The 18110-nt window shown below is 38.5% G+C and overlaps 1 protein-coding gene across 7 annotated transcripts in view; it reads right to left on the bottom strand.

Annotated features, from left to right (window-relative positions):
- LSAMP (limbic system associated membrane protein) overlaps nucleotides 1-18110 on the bottom strand; it is an 813202-nt gene that overhangs the window by 299839 nt on the left and 495253 nt on the right. For all 7 annotated transcript variants that reach the window (XM_037013125.2, XM_037013122.2, XM_037013123.2 and 4 more), the window contains one exon: nucleotides 7080-7312. In XM_037013125.2, the coding sequence (XP_036869020.1) occupies nucleotides 7080-7312 (233 nt within the window). The remainder of the gene's footprint in view (nucleotides 1-7079; nucleotides 7313-18110) is intronic.

Genomic DNA, 18110 nt, shown 5'->3' with positions numbered 1-18110 from the left:
GTAGAGATGATTTGTAGGAGGTAAATTCTCTCAGCTTTTGCTTATCTTGAAATTGTTTAATCTCTCCTTCAAGTTTAAGTGATAATCTTGCCAGATAAAGTAATCTTGGTTTGAGACTCTTCTGCTTCATTGCATTAAATACATCATGCCACACCCTTCTGGCCACTAAGATTTCAGCTGAGAAGTCTGATGATAGCCTGATGGGCTTTCCTTTGTATGTGATCTTATTTCTCTCTCTGGCTGCTTTTAGTAGTCTGTCTTTATCCTTGATCTTTGCCATTTTAATTACTTTATGTCTTGATGTTGTCTTCCTTTGGTCCCTGTGTTGGGAGATCTGTGCACCTCCATGGCCTGAGAGACTATCTCCTTCTCCAGATTAGGGAAATTTGTAGCAATTACCTCCTAAAGACATTTTCTATCCCTTTTTCTCTCTCTTCCTCTTCTGGTACTGCTACAGTGCAAATATTGTTCTGTTTGGATTGGTCACACAGTTCTCTCAATATTCTTTCATTCTTAGAGTTCCTTTTTTCTAAGAGGATCTGTGCCTCCGCTTCTTTGTATTCTTCTTCTCTGTATTTCATTTATAGTCCCCTCCACCATATCTAATCTGCTTTTAATACCCTCCATTGTGCTCTTCAATGATTGGATCTCTGGCCAGAATTCATTTCTGAGTTCTTGAATATCTTTCCATATCTCCATAAGCATATTCATGATTTTTAGTTTGACTCTCTTTTAGGAAGATTCATGAGGTCAATGTTCTCTTTCTCAGGAGTTATATTAATATTTTTACTTTGAACGAGGTTCCTTTGGCATTTAATATTTGTATATGGCACCCTCTAGTGTCCAGAAACTCTACTCTCTGGAGTTGCTCAGCCCCTGAAGCAATGTCGGGGTTGGAGGGGAGTGGAATTGGTGCCTGGGGGAAGGAAAGAGCTGTTTCTTGCTTCCCGGCTGCTATGCATGTCTCCATTGCCAGAACCAGTGGACTGAGCACACAGGTGTAAGCCTCTATGCCTTGTGTTTGCAGTTGTTGTAGACAGATCTTCCCTCTGGCTGGCCTAATGGCCAGGGTAGGGTTTGCAAATTTGTGAGCCAGGTGGGGCTGCCCGGGAGAAAAGCACAATAGGCTGCGTATCATGGTGGGGGTCCTTGGAGCTGTGCAGCCAGCCAGGGAGCTGGAGAACCTGAAAATTGTGAAAGCCCCCAACCTGCTGGGTAGAGGGCACCTGGAAAATTTTGTCTACCTGTCCTTTCTCCTGAGCAGTAAGCTCTTTGCAATCATTGGCCCTTTAGCAGCCCTCTTGCTAAGGACTTCCTTGTTAGGAAGTCTCTCAGACTTCCCGCCTTTCTTTTGTCCCAGAGCAGCCAGATATGGATCCCTGCTTTCTACAAGTGGCTGGAATCTCAGTCTCTCCAGGAATTCTGCCTGTCTTAACTTTCCAATCCCCTAGTTACGAGAGTATTATGAAAGCACCATGAAATGTAGGTTTGTGCTCCCAGAGCAGATCTCTGGAGTTAGGTATTCAGCAGTCCTCCACTCCCTCCCTGCTCTGTTTCTCTTGTTCCCACTGGTGAGCTGGGGAGGGGGAAAGGCTTGGGTCCCTCCAGCCACAGCTTTGGTACGTTACCCTGCTCTGTGAGGTCTGCTCTTTTCTCTAGGTGTGTCAAGTCTGGCACAGTCCTCTTCCCTGTTGCTCTTTCAGGATTAGTTGTATTAATTATATTTTTATATTATATGTGGTTTTAGGAGGAAGCCCCTGTCTCACCTCACATGCCACCATCTTTAATCCTTGATTTCTCTATTCAGTATTATAGTGAAATTTGAATATTAACTTAGAAACACAATTCAAAAACTCCAAAATATTTTAAAAATTATTTCTAATTTTAATGTATGCAGATTAGGTCATTTCCATGTTAACAAAATTAGAATAGCATAAAAAGATAGCAGTAGACCCAACATGGAAATGACCACTCTTGTATGGGTACTGGACTCAAGAATAATGTAAAATAAATTGAAAATAGCATAAATGTTGTACAGTATGGTAAATGAGATATTTAAAAATAAGATTTACCTTAAATTGTATTATGTGAGGATGTCTTTTGTATTTTACATACACATGAAGACTCTCAACATTACAGTTAGAAAGAATAACTCATTTTTGGAGCCCGTATTCCCAGGGCTCAAGAACATGAGATTAATCTGCTTCTGATGAGTTCACAGGTTTATTTTATTTTTAATTTTTTTATTACAAGGATTCAGTATCTGTTCTGTGGACTTTTAGACCCAATTTGATGCTGTATCATACAGGAAAATGACCAGGAAGGCAGTGGCAAACACCACTGACTGATTGCTTAGACCCTGGGGCAGTAGTTCTTGGTTTACCACATGTATCAGAATCATCTAAAAAGCATAATGTGTTTTCAAATTTTGGCTGTATTTCCAGGGATTCTGATTCAATTGTTCAGGGAGTGGTTCTCAGGAATCTGCATTTTGACAAGTATAATAAACCAAAATGTTAACTTTATTGTAGGTTATGCAAGAATCACATAAACATAAGCATTGACCTAACACAAGTGCCTCCATCTGTAGCATAATCAGGAAAACCATGAAATCAAAGGAGAATAATCTTTGGAGAAGAAATGGATATTATTAATGGAAGGATGCCAGAGTACTTTGTTCATTTTATTGAGGTTAAGGGAGATTTTTTCTTAATCTTTGATCTTAGAAGGTGATGGATGGTATGAGAACCAAAATGTCTGGCTTTAGATATGGGCCCCACCATTTATTAAGTATCTCAAATGCATGTTTATATTTGGATAGCCTTGACTTCCATTGATGAGACACTTAATACCACTAATTAAAAGTGATCCCAAAGGTCATCATTGATTTGTAAAACTGATGATGCAAAACTTTTGCCTGTGTACTTCATGAAGAAGGTGTGTAGAGGTATGATTTACTTAAAGATTAATTTTAGTGAACTATGCAGCATATTTATTTCAACACAGGATATTTTGTGTGTAATGATCCTCATGAACTGATAAAAACTTATTACTTTGTGAAAGATAATGACCAAAATAATAGGGAAAATACTGGAGATATTGAACAGTCACTAATATAGTCAGAATATATATAAAAGGAAAAAGGGTTTTCAGGGAAAATGGGAGGCAAGAGAAATATGAGGGGGTACAAATATGTAAAATTTTATGAAGTTTAGATTTTTGAAATCAAGAACAGTTTTTATGTCTCACCATTTTTTTTTTCAGCTTTGATACCTGAAAATGAACAGTTTGGGAAGACAGAAGATTTTCCTTGCATAGAACTAGGCTAGGTAAACATCCTTGATGTTACCAGGAAAGTTATAATATCTGTCAATCTACCTGTTCTCTGTCTCATGCCCAACAAGATTAGTTTTAGGAGTATTTGGGGGTGTAACACTATCTGAAACCGAATGAAATTATGCGGGATCATTTCCCCAAATTTCCTTAAGGTCCATACTTCTATTAAAGCAGTGGTTCTCCAAGTGTGGTCCCTGCAGTGGTGTTTGCTGGCAATCTGTTGGAAATGCAAATTCTCAGGCCTTACCCCAAGAACTACTTAATCAGAAATCCTGAGGAGGTCCCACCAATCTAGAACTGAACAAATCTTCTATGTGTTGTGATATATGCTGCCTTTCTCCTCAAAATTCTTAACATATATAGCCAAGAATATCAAAGTGATACCAGTCTGAGAAGCCCTGGAGAATACTGAAGTTGACTAAATGCTAAGGAAAGGGATAGCTGAAGAAAATGGCCTGGAAGGACTGAAAATAAAAAGGTAACAGGCAAGGAGTAGATGGAGATGTCAGACTCTGAACAGCACACAGGACAAAAGTGAACCTTACTGGAGATGCTAGAGCAGTGGCAACACTGTGACTATTGTCCTCATCATCATCTTTGTAGCCTCACTGTCATAATCACCATCATCACCATCATCACTGCCACCATCACCATAGCCATCACCATCACCACCAGCACCACTATCATCACCACAATCACCACCAGCACCACCATCACCATCACCACCATCACCACCATCACCACCATCACCATCATCACTGCCGCCATCACCATCACCACTATCATCACCAAAATCACCACCAGCACCACCAGCACCACCATCACCACCATCACCAGCATAACCATCACCATCATCACCATAATCACCACCATCACCACCTTATTGGGCAAGAACATGTGGTCTTTAAACACCAGGCTAGGGGCTTACATAGATCACAGAATTCTGTCCTTACAATAAATTAGGAGGATTTAAAATTTAATTTAATCTCTGTTTCACATATGACAAAACTGAGCCTTCAAGAAGTTAATTGGTTTACTTTCAAATTTATTTAAGTATCAAGAAGGAAAACTGCAATTTGTAGCAGGCAGTGTAACTGCAAAGCCCCTCTTCCTAACTGCTATTCTTTAGTCATTATCTCATAGCATCTGTGAGCTAAACATGGCAAGGAAAAAACTATTTATTTAATGACTAGATAAGTTGGATTTGCAGAAAACATGGATGGTGAGCAAGTCAGAACTTGAAAAATTCAAAAGACCCTTATATTTGGAAGGAAGGTGCTTTGAGGCTAGAGGAAAGAAGGATGCCAGCCATGCCTAGAAGCCAGATCTCTGATGTGGTAAAAACATAGAGTTGAGACATGGAGGAGGAAGCAGTGTGGACAAAGAGAGAGAATGGCTGGAACCAGTACTATAGTCACAAAGTTGAATGGCCTAAGGGAAGTTGATCAGCCATCTGGTGCCAAATATCAAATGTCAATATCCATTTAATTGTCTAAAAATATCCCCCTGCGTGACTCAGGCTCAACGAGGAGATGACCCTTTCTTCATCTCCCTTACCAGCATAGAATTCAGGCTCATTTTTTCTTTCAGAGCAATATGGTTAAAAATAAAATACCATAATACCCTGAATCAGACAGACAGAGGTTTGAAACTCTATTGTAACCAAGAGAGAGCTTTGGGCAGGCTCCTTATTATCTATGAATTTTAAGCTTTGCATTTTCATAATAAAGTTATTAACACCTACTTAATAATAGTATTATTGGAATAAACAAGACAATGAACAAACAGTACTGGGTGCTTGGTTGGTTCTTCTCCATTCTTTAATATTAAGTTAAATTTAAGTTAATTTTACTTGTGTTCACATTGTATGGAGTTGTACACAATATGACCTAATAGTTCTAGTGCTACCCGTCTCAGGATGGTCATGTTTATAGCTAAAATGTACATAGATGAAATAAGAAAAAAGGGGAAGGGCTTTAGACATCTGTTGCTCAGAGCTCAGACTTTAATATAAATTCAGTAGTTTGTAACAAAAATGTTCCATTCCAGTAGAAAGTGTTTCAGATTTGATTCCTAGTCTGATTGGCTCCAAACTAGTCCACGAATTCTCTGTGTGACTGTGAGCAAGTAACCCAAATTTAATGAACTGTTTCCTCATCTGGAAACCAAGGAATATGATATTAATATTGCCCAATTTTATTCAGTATAGAATGATACACATTTTGTAGTTGTAGTCTATAGTGGCTTTCCAATGATATTAAAGGCTGTAAGTGCATTAAAACTGTTCAGGAATTTCATAATATAATCTGTACTACAGGGCCTTCAGCAACTAGTTATGTCTTCTCCTTTTGTCATTGAATGAAGTAGAACTTCTCTTTTTGCTCTGAGGTGTGTGTGTGTGTGTGTGTGTATGTGTAAACTTGTGATTTAAGGGAGCTGGTAAATTAACCACTTACATATTTACACATCTCTAATTAGGTTTACACATTTAAATGGACTGCCTGAAATCCCATCTCTGGTGTCTCTTGTAAGGGAGCTCAAGTATTCTCTACTAAACTACAAGGAAAGCATCTTGTGCTCTGACTGATAGAAACTTTGCAAGTTAGTAGACATGACTTTTACAAGCAATAAAATGAAGCTGTCAGCCATTGCACATGGACCAAGATAGAGGTTACATGACTAAACCACCCTTGCAGCAGGCAGTCTCTGATGTATTTCACTCCAGTTTCGATCTATTAATCAGACGAGTTGAGAGAGCAATAATTCAAACACTGCAATAATCAATTTCATAACACATTAATAGAAGCTACAGTCAAACTTTCCCAAACCACTGACTGCATTGGAATCTTGACAGGAGCTCTAGGGCCATGCCTAATTTGCATTAAATTTACATAAAATTGTAAATCAAGAGTACATGAACACAGCCCTAATATTTGTTAGTGCTTAGATCATTCCTGATAGATGGACTGAAATTGCTGGTGGTTTGACTTCATTTGCAATAAAATTGTGCAGCTGATCAGCTTTGTCCTCATTCTGCAATTATGGGAAAGGGGCCCAAGAGAGCCATAGTTTGGGGTGTGTGTATGCCATTTAGAGTTTTCACTCTGGAAAACCATGACTCAGATGTAACCTTGGGAACCTCATTCTGGAAGCAGATTGTCCTTAGGGACTTTGCAGATCCTTGTCACTGGGTTTGCTCACACATGCACTGTAGCATTAAGTGGAGATACAGACTACAACGAAAGCTGGCCAACTGAGAGGATGTAACGCCTCTGGCAGCTTTTTTTTCCCCAAACAACATTTACTATCATAAAAACAGATAATTAGCAACAGTTTTTAGGCTGCAAACAGATAAAATGAAACCTTCAGTAAAGCATCTAATATCTAACAGTGTGATAAAGTGGACTTCACATGGTTCTAAGCATTTTGTGTGTTCTTATGTCTCAGTTTGAACTTATTCCAAAAGCTGTAGGCTTTGCTGTGTGATTTTTTACTCAGGGCTAGGAGAATATATTCTCACCAAGAGAAGTGGCTCACAGTACAAGACTCCTCTTTCTATATTCTCCTTAGTCCTTCTATTATAAGTCTACCCTTAAAGAGAAAAAATAAATACTTAAATGCAATACAGTATTTGCAAGGGTTATTTTTTTCCCAGAAAGGATTTTGAAAATAGTTTGAATATCATGATGATTCTGTGTCTTTCTACTCTCCCTTACCACCCATCTATGTCACCCATTTCTTACCTTGCACAATCAAGTAAACTTGAGAGGTCTTGGGTTCATGCTGTGTCTGAACCGAGCAAGTGTAGGAACCTTCATCATAGACATCCACCTTCTGGATTCGGAGGCTGTATTCCAGAGAATGGCGTTTCTCCAGCTCAACCCGGGGGTCCAGAGACCACTTGTCATGCCCAGCAAAAATGATGCCAGAACGGTTCAACCAGGCTACCTTTGAGTTCTTGTCTTCTACGACGCACCTGACAAAACAGAAAAGTAACATTAGAGCCTGAGCCATACCTGCATGTGCATTCATTCTTTACCTGAATCTCCACTCAACAAGACTAGCCAAGAAAAATAATTACATGTAGGATGAACCATTGTTGTGCCATTTCATAGAGACCGAAGTATTGTCACTATTTCTCCTTTAATATCTAATTATTGTCCAATGGATGGACATCATTATATTAGACTCAACTTGGCAATAAACAATCAGCATGAAAAATTCAGGCTAATAAAGTTAAATAGGTATTGATTTCCCACTGGGTTATCTTCTTCTTGTCTAGGAAAAGGTTACGTGCACAGAACTCCATCTGTTTAAACAACTTGGAGAATTAGTTGATTGATAGTGTAGCACATTTACTCAGTTTAACTGTATTTAATATTTTATAGTATTGCCTAAAGTTGTGTGAGGGTAGATTCAAGTTATGCCCCACAGCCATTACAGTTTGGCTAGATTTCAGAATTCACTTCCAATCCTTATGAATTTGTAATACCCACACCCTGAAGTGAGAAATGCATGATAAGAGAGAGTCGAAGAGTGAGTGGATAGGTGTTGTGTCAAGGAGATCAAAGCTAGCATCATCTCGCCTAAGTCTGTTTCCAGCTACTGAGGGCAGAAGGTTATTTGCCTGCAAGACAGCTTCCTCCCAGCATTACTGGTTATTGGAATGAATTCAATCTTTTACGGGAGAAGAAGAAACCAATCTTGTAGCTCCTATTTCAAGGAAAGCGAAAGAAGAAAATGCTTATTTGAATGATTACTTATTTTAGAAACCTAGAAGGCTCTCATTCTGAAACTTGAAAGGAAAAGGGAAAGAATGCAGACTATTGGAGAAAAGATAAATACTTTGCTGCACAGTTTTCTCCTTCAGTTCCAGCAAGAATCTAGAAATGGAAAAATCAGGCAAACAGAGACCTTCTCTCTGTATCCCTGTGACAAGATTGATGTCTGCCTTATAGGGAGATTGTTCCAGACCCTGCTCACAGCTGCAGAGCCAGCTGCTCAGCACTCTGAGGCAGGAGGGATGGACAGGAGGAGCCAGGAGCATGACAGCAGAACAATTAAAACATGCTGTTTCCCTGTATTTTCCAAACTGAGTCAAATCCAGGTTTTTTCTCAGGTCAAAACAGGCAGTCATAGGGATTCCACGACCATGCATTGACAGGAAATTGATGCATTACCCAAAGGCTGTCCATGTAGGTATACAGAGAACAACTCAACTCTCTGAAAAGAAGAAAAGTTGAACTTTTAAAAAATACCTTACCCATAGTACAAAGGACCTCCTTATACCATTATATTCAGGTGAATTGTATATTTTATTTAACATGAGAATTTTATTACTTGGGTGCCATGATTTGCAGGTTTTTTTTCTTTTTCACCTACTCATTTTCATTGACATAAGTAGATTAATGTATCATTTAGAACCTTCATTACCCATTATGTGTCTCTCTGCCATGGAGATACTGCTCAGATTAACTATATGTGTTCAATACTTTAGAACTTCTCCATGAGAATGTGCAAAGCTACCTTCATGGATGGTTGTTGCTTTATTCCAGCTTGATTTTTTTTTTTGACTTCTACTTTTCTCATTCTATTTTTTTTGTGGCATTGTTTCTCTATCTGTGGTGGTGTTTGTGGCATTTCTCAACTTAGAGTCATTTACGAATTATTTAATAAGCTGTTTATAAGCTGTTTGTTGCCTTCTAGATTAGGAATAAAATTGCTGATATGGACTTTACTTTTCTACTTAGAATAGAAATTTATCTCTGTACCTACATGAGTGGTACTCTGAATGTTTTTTATCCCAGAATATGACCCTAATATATTCATTTTGGAAAACATACTGATATATTTTTACATAAATATGGCCAAAGATCAAATAAAGACTGATATTTTTGCCTTATTCATTAAAGCACCTCCCAAAATAAGTCTGGTATAAAAGAGACATCTGGTAAATGCTTGTCATGTGAATGAACAGTGTCACACATGCAAACAGAGGAGATGTGGTTACCTATATTCCACACCCCTTTTCCCAGTCCACAAATGAATTGGGCAAATTTACTTGTCAAAACAAGATAAGAGTTTCTAAGTTAGTTCTTTAGGGTCCTTTGGACATTTTAGAAATTTTTGTTCATGAAAAAGTTAAAATTAACACATAGATCATTATTCTAAATTATTCTCTGAGAGTGTTTAGATCTATCTTAGGAAGTAATTGGCTGTTTTAGCAAAATAGCCAGACCCATAAAAATACACCTACAAAAGAATGCATTACATAGAAATCTTGCTATGACAATCTATGTAACATTTTTATATTGTATTTCATACATATTTATTTTTAAACTTATCTTTTATTTCAAAAATATAAAAGGTATATAAGGGATACACACATACACATACACTCTCACTTTTTACTAACTCGGTATGGTTAGTCAACTCCAACACCAGAGAACAGCATAGTATTTTCAAAAGGGAAAGCACTTCTCCAGTTATTGAAGGATTCTTTCTTATGTAGTCTATAGATCCAAAATGAATGTATTGACTCCATAAATTAGAAACAATCTTTCTATAGCATGACAAAAACTTTCATAATGAAAAATGAACAGAAGAATAGCACAATTTCAGTACTACTTAAACTAAAAAAAAAATTACACCTTGATTTAAGGTGACAACCATGTCAAATCACAAGTGCACATAAGAAAAAGGATGGTAAGAGTCAATTAATTAGTCACAGCTCACAGAACTTATGTTTGTTAAATAACTATAACCAGTCACACAGGGTACTCATAGAATGCCTTGCTATTTGGAAATGAGGAAATGTTGATCAAATACAGACCCAGTTTCCCAGCATGCACTGATTGGCGAGCAAGCATCTGGAGCTTGCATCTAGTGGGAAGTTGGCTTAATGGTGTATTAGGTACACCTGTAGAATAAATAAAGATTCTCATGACACAGCATCAATAATACAATAATGAAACATTCCACAACCAGAAACCAGAATGCTTCTTCAATATCAGACAATATAGTTCAAAACTGGATACCTAATGACTTTATCTTCAAAATTAGGCTTGGTTAAAACAGGAAAAGTATAAAGAGATATATTATAAAAATATGTAAGCATTATATGTTGTATATGTTGTTTGGATTTAAAAATGTTTCCTCCAAGAGTTCATAATGTTGCAAATAATTCCAGGATTTAAAAGGCCTCCACCCTTAAGAGTGCAGGTGTTGGTACCAAGAGGAGAGGGGCAGAGAATGTTCCTCTACTTTGGGTGGGATTTGTGGCAGGCAGCTGAGGATATAAAAATAAAATGGACTTCCACCTCTCCAGAAAATATTTATTATTTAATGATCCATCCTTTTACCTGGCTCCTTTTTATAACCTCATCATACTTACATTGCATTGGCATTACATGTACTCATCTTTACTCATAAGCTTATTAATGACAGTGACCCTCCTGGAATTCACCTTTGGAGGCTTCATAGTGTCTAGCAGCATAAATGCACCTTGTATACAGTATACACTCACTGAAATGCAGAGTAAATTTTTATTTTAACAAATTGCTTTTAGGTCGATTATCAAATATTTGTTACTCATCTAAAGTACAGAATAGATGGATAATTATTTTAACATTTCTTAATAAATAATTAAAAGTATCACGTACCAAGGGAAAATTTAAAGAGAATTACTGAGTATGGTATTAACATGAAAAGGAGAGAAAAAAATATGCTCAACGCTTCTACTATTAGAAAGATCATCCCTGGCAAGTAAATAATCTCTACCATATGTGAGAAAAACACCAAAAAAGAAAACTAGAAAACCCTAAATAAACATTAAGTGGCTTGCCCAATTTAACTATGAACCTACAAATATCAGATGGGTTACTTACCTTAACTTGGAACCAATGATTTTTAAAAATCAGCTTTTAAAAGATTATAGGGAAGGAAAGCAAACAAAATTTTCCCTCTTCAGTATATCTAAATTGATAAAACTCCCAAAAACGCCAGCACACCCATAAAGATTTCAAGCACTGGGTCTCTGCAAACACTTTACACCAAGTATATTATGCACATTTATACAAACAGGTACATTGACAATTCCACTCATATTGCATAAGTCTAGGGAGTATGCCTCTAAAACAATGAGTATAAGTGAAGCAAAAAGAAGATGCTAAATTTGGTTTGTACCAATAGCTTACTAGCATATTTACATCATTTGTATATAAGATATATCACTAACAGATATTAAGCCTGTTCAATTGCTACTACACACGTCTCTTCATATTTAACAAGCATTATTGGTTGCTAAAAAATGTACAAACTTATCATTAGAATTTATCCAAACTTTCCTCTACATCTCAAGACTATGGTATTTACTCATGGGTAACAAATAAGAATATTTTACTTAATTTCTCACCAGTTATCTATCCTCATACTTTTTTTTTTTACTGTTAATGAAATTTTTTTTTATTTTCTAATTTTAGTATCATTAATCTACAATTACAGAAAGAACATTATGTTTACTAGGTTCCTCCCTTTACCAAGTCCCCCCCACATACCCCTTCACAGTCACTGTCCATCTGCGTAGTAAGATGCTGTAAAATCACTACTTGTCTTCTCTGTGTTGTGCAGCCCTCCCTGTGCCCCCCACGCACTATACATGCTAATCGTAATGCCCTCTTTCTTTTTCCCCACCCTTATCCCTCCTTTCCCACCCATCATCCCCAGTCCCTTTCCCTTTGGTAACTATTAGGCCTTTCTTGGGTTCTGTGATTCTGCTGCTGTTTTGCTCCTTCAATTTTCCTTTGTTCTTATACTTCACATGTGAGTGAAATAATTTGGTACTTGTCCTTCTCTGCTTGGCTTATTTCACTGAGCATAATACCCTCTAGCTCCATCCATATTGGTGCGAATGGTAGAATCTGTTTTTTTCTTATGGCTGCGTAATATTCCATTGTGTATATGTACCACATCTTCTTTATCCATTCATCTACTGATGGACATTTAGATTGCTTCCATATCTTGGCTATTGTAAACAGTGCAGCAATAAACATAGGGGTGCATCTGTCTTTTTCAAACTGGAGTGCTGCATTCTTAGGGAAAATTCCTAGAAGTGGAATTCCTGGGTCAAATGGTATTTCTATTTTGAGCATTCTGAGGAACCTCCATACTGCTTTCCACAACGGTTGAACTAGATTAAATTCCCACCAGAAGTGTAGGAGAGTTCCCCTTTCTCCACAACCTCACCAACATTTGTTGTTTGTCTTTTTGATGATGGCGATCCTTACTGGTGTGAGGTGATATCTCATTGTGGTTTTAATTTGCATTTCTCTGATGATTAGCTATGTGGAGCATCTTTTCATGTGCCTGTTGGCCATCTGGATTTCTTCTTTAGAGAACTGTCTATTCAGCTCCTCTGCCCAATTTTTAATCGGATTATTTACTTTTTGTTTGTTGAGGTGTGTGAGCTCTATATATTTTGGATGTCAATCCTTTATTGGATCTGTCATTTATGAATATATTCTCCCATACTGTAGGATACCTTTCTGTTCTATTGATGGTGTCCTTTGCTATACAGAAGCTTTTCAGCTTGATATAGTCCCACTTTTTAATTTTTGCCTTTGTTTCCCTTGTCTGGGGAGATATGTTCATGAAGAAGTCACTCATATTTATGTCCATGAGATTTTTGCCTATGTTTTTTTCTAAGAGTTTTATGGTTTCATAACTTACATTCAGGTCTTTGATCTATTTGGAGTTTACTTTTGTGTATGGGGTTAGGCAGTGATCCAGTTTCATTCTCTTACATGTAGCTGTCCAGTTTTGCCAGCACCATCTGTTGAAGAGACTGTCATTTCCCCATTGTATGTCCATGGCTCCTTTATCAAATATTAATTGGCCATATATGTTTGGGTTAATGTTTGGAGCCTCTATTCTGTTCCACTGGTCTGTGGCTCTGTTCTTGTGCCAGTACCAAATTGTATTGATTACTGTGGCTTTGTAATAGAGCTTGAAGTTGGGGAGCGAGATCCCCCCCACTTTATTCTTCCTTCTCAGGATTGCGTTGGCTATTCGGGGTCTTTGACGGTTCCATATGAATTTTTGAACAATTTGTTCCAGTTCATTGAAGAATGCTGTTGGTAATTTGATAGAGATTGCATCGAATCTGTATATTGCTTTGGGCAGGATGGCCATTTTGATGATATTAATTCTTCCTAGCCAGGAGGATGGGATGAGTTTCCATTTGTTAGTGACCTCTTTAATTTATCTTAAGAGTGTCTTGTAGTTTTCAGGGTATAGGTCTTTCACTTCCTTGGTTAGGTTTATTCCTAGGTATTTTATTCTTTTTGATGCTATTGTGAATGGAATTGTTTTCCTGATTTCTCTTTCTATTGATTCATTGTTAGTGTATAGGAAAGCTACAGATTTCTGTGTGTTAATTTTGTATCCTGCAACTTTGCTGAATTCCGACATTAGTTCTAGTAATTTTGCAGTAGAGTCTTTAGGGTTTTTTATGTACAATATCATGTCATCTGCAAATAGTGACAGTTTGACTTCTTCTTTACCAATCTGGATTCCTTGTATTTCTTTGTTTTGTCTGATTGCCGTGGCTAGGACCTCCAGTACCATGTTGAATAACAGTGGGGAGAGTGGGCATCCCTGTCTTGTTCCTGATCTCAGAGGAAAAGCTTTCAGCCTTTCACTGTTCAGTATGATGTTAGCTGTGGGTTTATCATATATGGCCTTTATTATGTTGAGGTACTTGCCCTTTATGCCCATTTTGTTGAGAGTTTTTATCTTGAATGGATGTTCAATTTTGTCGAATGCTTTTTCAGCATCTATGGAGATGATCATGTGGTTTTTGTCTTTCTTTTTGTTGATGTGGTGGATGATGTTGATGGATTTTGGAATGTTGTACCATCCTTGCATCCCTGGGATGAATCCCACTTGGTTATGGTGTATGATCCTCTTGATGTATTTTTGAATTCGGTTTGCTAATATTTTGTTGAGTATTTTTGCATCTACATTCATCAGGGATATTGGTCTGTAGTTTTCTTTTTTGGTGGGGTCTTTGCCTGGTTTTGGTATTAGGGTGATGTTGGCTTCATAGAATGAGTTTGGGAGTATTCCCTCCTCTTCTATTTTTTGGAAAACTTTAAGGAGAGTGGGTGTTATGTCTTTTCTGTATGTCTGATAAAATTCTGAGGTAAATCCATCTGGCCCAGGGGTTTTGTTCTTGGGTAGTTTTTTGATTACTGATTCAATTTCATTGCTGGTAATTGGTCTGTTTAGATTTTCTGTTTCTTCCTGGGTCAGTCTTGGAAGGTTGTGTTTTTCTAAGAAGTTGTCCATTTCTCCTAGGTTTTCTAGTTTATTAGCATATAGGTTTTCATAGTATTCTCTAATAATTCTTTGTATTTCTGTGGGGTCGGTCGTGATTTTTCCTTTCTCATTTCTAATTCTGTTGATGTGTGTTGACTCTCTTTTTCTCTTAATAAGTCTGGCTAGAGGCTTATCTATTTTGTTTATTTTCTCAAAGAACCAGCTCTTGGTTTCATTGATTCTTTCTATTGTTTTATTCTTCTCAATTTTATTTATTTCTTCTCTGATCTTTATTATGTCCCTCCGTCTGCTGACCTTAGGCCTCATTTGTTCTTCTTTTTCCAATTTCGATAATTGTGAGATTAGACTATTCATTTGGAATTGTTCTTCCTTCTTTAAATATGCCTGGATTGCTATATACTTTCCTCTTAAGACTGCTTTTGCTGTGTCCCACAGAAGTTAAGGCTTTGTGTTATTGTTGCCATTTGTTTCCATATATTGCTGGATCTCCATTTTAATTTGGTCATCGATCCACTGATTATTTAGGAGCATGTTGTTAAGCCTCCATGTGTTTGTGAGCCTTTTTGCTTTCTTGGTACAATTTATTTCTAGTTTTATACCTTTATGGTCTGAAAAGTTGGTTGGTAGGATTTCAATCCTTTGGAATTTACTGAGGTTCTTCTTGTGGCCTAGTATGTGGTCTATTCTGGAGAATGTTCCATGTGCACTTGAGAAGAATGTGTAACCTGTTGCTTTTGGATGTAGAGTTCTATAGATGTCTATTAGGTCCATCTGTTCTAGCATGTTGTTCAGTGCCTCTGTGTCTTTACTTATTTTCTGTCTGGTGGATCTGTCCTTTGGGGTGAGCGCTGTGTTGAAGTCTCCCAAAATGAATGCATTGCATTCTATTTCCTCCTTTAATTCTGTTAGTATTTGTTTCACATATATTGGTGCTCCTGTATTGGGTGTATATATGTTTATAATGCTTATATCCTCTTGTTGGACTGAGCCCTTTATCATTATGTAATGTCCTTCTTTATCATTTGTTACTTTCTTTATTTTGAAGTCTATTTTGTCTGATACTAGTATTGCAACACCTGCTTTTTTCTCTCTGTTGTTTGTATGAAATGTCTATCTCCAATGACTTTTAATCTGTGCATGTCTTTGGGTTTGAGGTGAGTCTCTTGTAAGCAGCATATAGATGGGTCTTGCTTTTTTATCCATTCTATTACTCTGTGTCTTTTCATTGGTGAATTCAGTCCATTTACATTTAGGGTGACTATTGAAAAATATGTACTTATTGCCATTTCAAGCTTTAAATTCGCGGTTACCAAAGGTTCAAGGTTAGCCTGTTTAGTATCTTACTGCCTAACTTAGCTCACTTATTGAGCTGTTATATACACTGTCTGGAGATTCTTTTCTTCTCTCCCTTCTTATTCCTCTTCCTCCCTTCTTCCTATGTTGGGCATTTTGTTCTGTGCTCTTTTTAGGAGTGCTCCCATCTAGAGCAGTCCCTCTAAAATACCCTGTAGTGGTGGTTTGTGGGAGGCAAATTCCCTCAACTTTTGCTTGTCTGGGAATTGTTGAATCCCTCCTTCATATTTAAAAGATAATCGTGCTGGGTACAATATCCTTGGTTAAAGTCCCTTCTGTTTCATTGCATTACATATATCATGCCATTCTCTTCTGGCCTGTAAGGTTTCTGTTGAGAAGTCTGATGATAGCCTGATGGGTTTTCCTTTGTAGGTGACCTTTTTACTCTCCCTGGCTGCCTTTAATACTCTGTCCCTGTCCTTTATCTTTGCCATTTTAATTATTATGTGTCTTGGTGTTGACTTCTTTGGATCCCATCTCTCAGGAGTTCTGTGTGCCTCCGTAGTCTGAGCATCTATTTCCTCCCCCAGTTTGTGGAAGTTTTCAGCAATTATTTCTTCAAAGATACTTTCTATTTCTTTTTCTCTCTCTTCTTCCTCTGGTACCCGTATAATGTGGATATTGTTCCTTTTGGATTGCTCACACAGTTCTCTTAATATTGTTTCATTCCTGGAGATCCTTTTATCTCTCTCTGCATCAGCTTCTATGCGTTCCTATTCTCTGGTTTCTATTCCATCAATGGCTTCTTGCATCTTATCCACTCTGCTTATATATCCTTCCAGAGTTTGTTTCACTTTTGTAATCTCCCTCCGGATGCTTGTAATCTCCCTCCGGACTTCATCCCTTAGCTCTTGCATATTTCTCTGCAGCCTTGTCAGCATGTTTATGATTTTTATTTTGAATTCTTTTTCAGGGAGACTGGTTAGGTCTGCCTCTGCTGGTCGTTTCTCAGGTGTAACTATCTTGGACTGGACCAGATATTTTTGCCTTTTCATGGTGATTGCACTGGCTGTAGGCAGGTTGCGGGTGTGTCAGCTGGGAGAAGAAAGTCCTTTCCTGCTTGCTGGATGCCTTGCCCTTCTCCACTGCCTGTGATGGCTACCCGCACTCCTGGAGCAGCCACCGGGTTAATCTCCTAAGCTGCTGTATGCGGGGTATCCATCAGAGCAGCACAGAGCCCTGTGGGTAGTGGCAAGCATGCCAGGTGCACTCCTCCATGCTAGCGGCAACCCTGCTGGGCAGCTGTGTGGCAGCAGTGGCCTTTGGGTCTGGCCCGGGTGGCTGTGTGTTGGGCTGGGTTTCTGGCAGCTCCTGGGAGTGCACCTGCTCCCTCTGGCTCCGCTGCTGGTGCGCGCAGGGCTTTTCCGCACAGGCTTCTACCAGGCTCTGGCTTCACTGCTGCTGGTGCACACAAGTCATGCCCGGGCTATTTGGTCATGCCGCTGTAGGCTAGCCCTGAGGCGCATGGATCTGCTCTCGGTTCCTTCTAGTGCTTCTGCCCCCGGCGCACGCTCCCACTCTACTGCTACTGGGCCCATGTGTCGGGGTCCACGCCAGTTGGAGGAATGACTGGCAGGCTGCCTAGTCCTGTGAGGGGCTTCAGAGCTGCACTGCCTCTGTTTAGGGCACCTAAGTTTCCCCAGTATTCCTAGCTGCCGGGACAACTTTGTCCAGCTATGGGGTCCCTGTCTCTTTAAGACTTTCAGAAAGCACTCGCTTTTCTTTTGTCTCAAGGGCACTGGTTGCAGGGACCTGCCCACAGGTTTTGCTTTTCCGTTTCTCTAATATCCAGCACCCAGTACACCTTGTGTCTGCATTCCGGGTGCGGATTTCTAGAGCTGGTTGTTTAGCAGTCCTGGGCTTTCACTCCCTCCCTGTTCTGACTCCTTTCTTCCCACCAGGTTTTGGGGTGGGGGATCATTCATGTCCCACCTGGCCGCTGCTTATATCTTACCCCCTTCATGTGATGCTGAGTTCTCACAGATGTAGATGTATCCTGGCTGCTGTCTCTTTTAGGAATAGTTGTATTTATTGTATTTTCATAAATATATGTGTTTTGAGGAGGAGATTTCCTCTGAACTACT

This window comes from Manis javanica, chromosome 3 (genome assembly GCF_040802235.1).
Source record: "Manis javanica isolate MJ-LG chromosome 3, MJ_LKY, whole genome shotgun sequence".
NCBI classification, from domain to species: Eukaryota; Metazoa; Chordata; class Mammalia; order Pholidota; family Manidae; genus Manis; species Manis javanica.
This window is presented reverse-complemented; position numbering and strand designations above follow the sequence as displayed.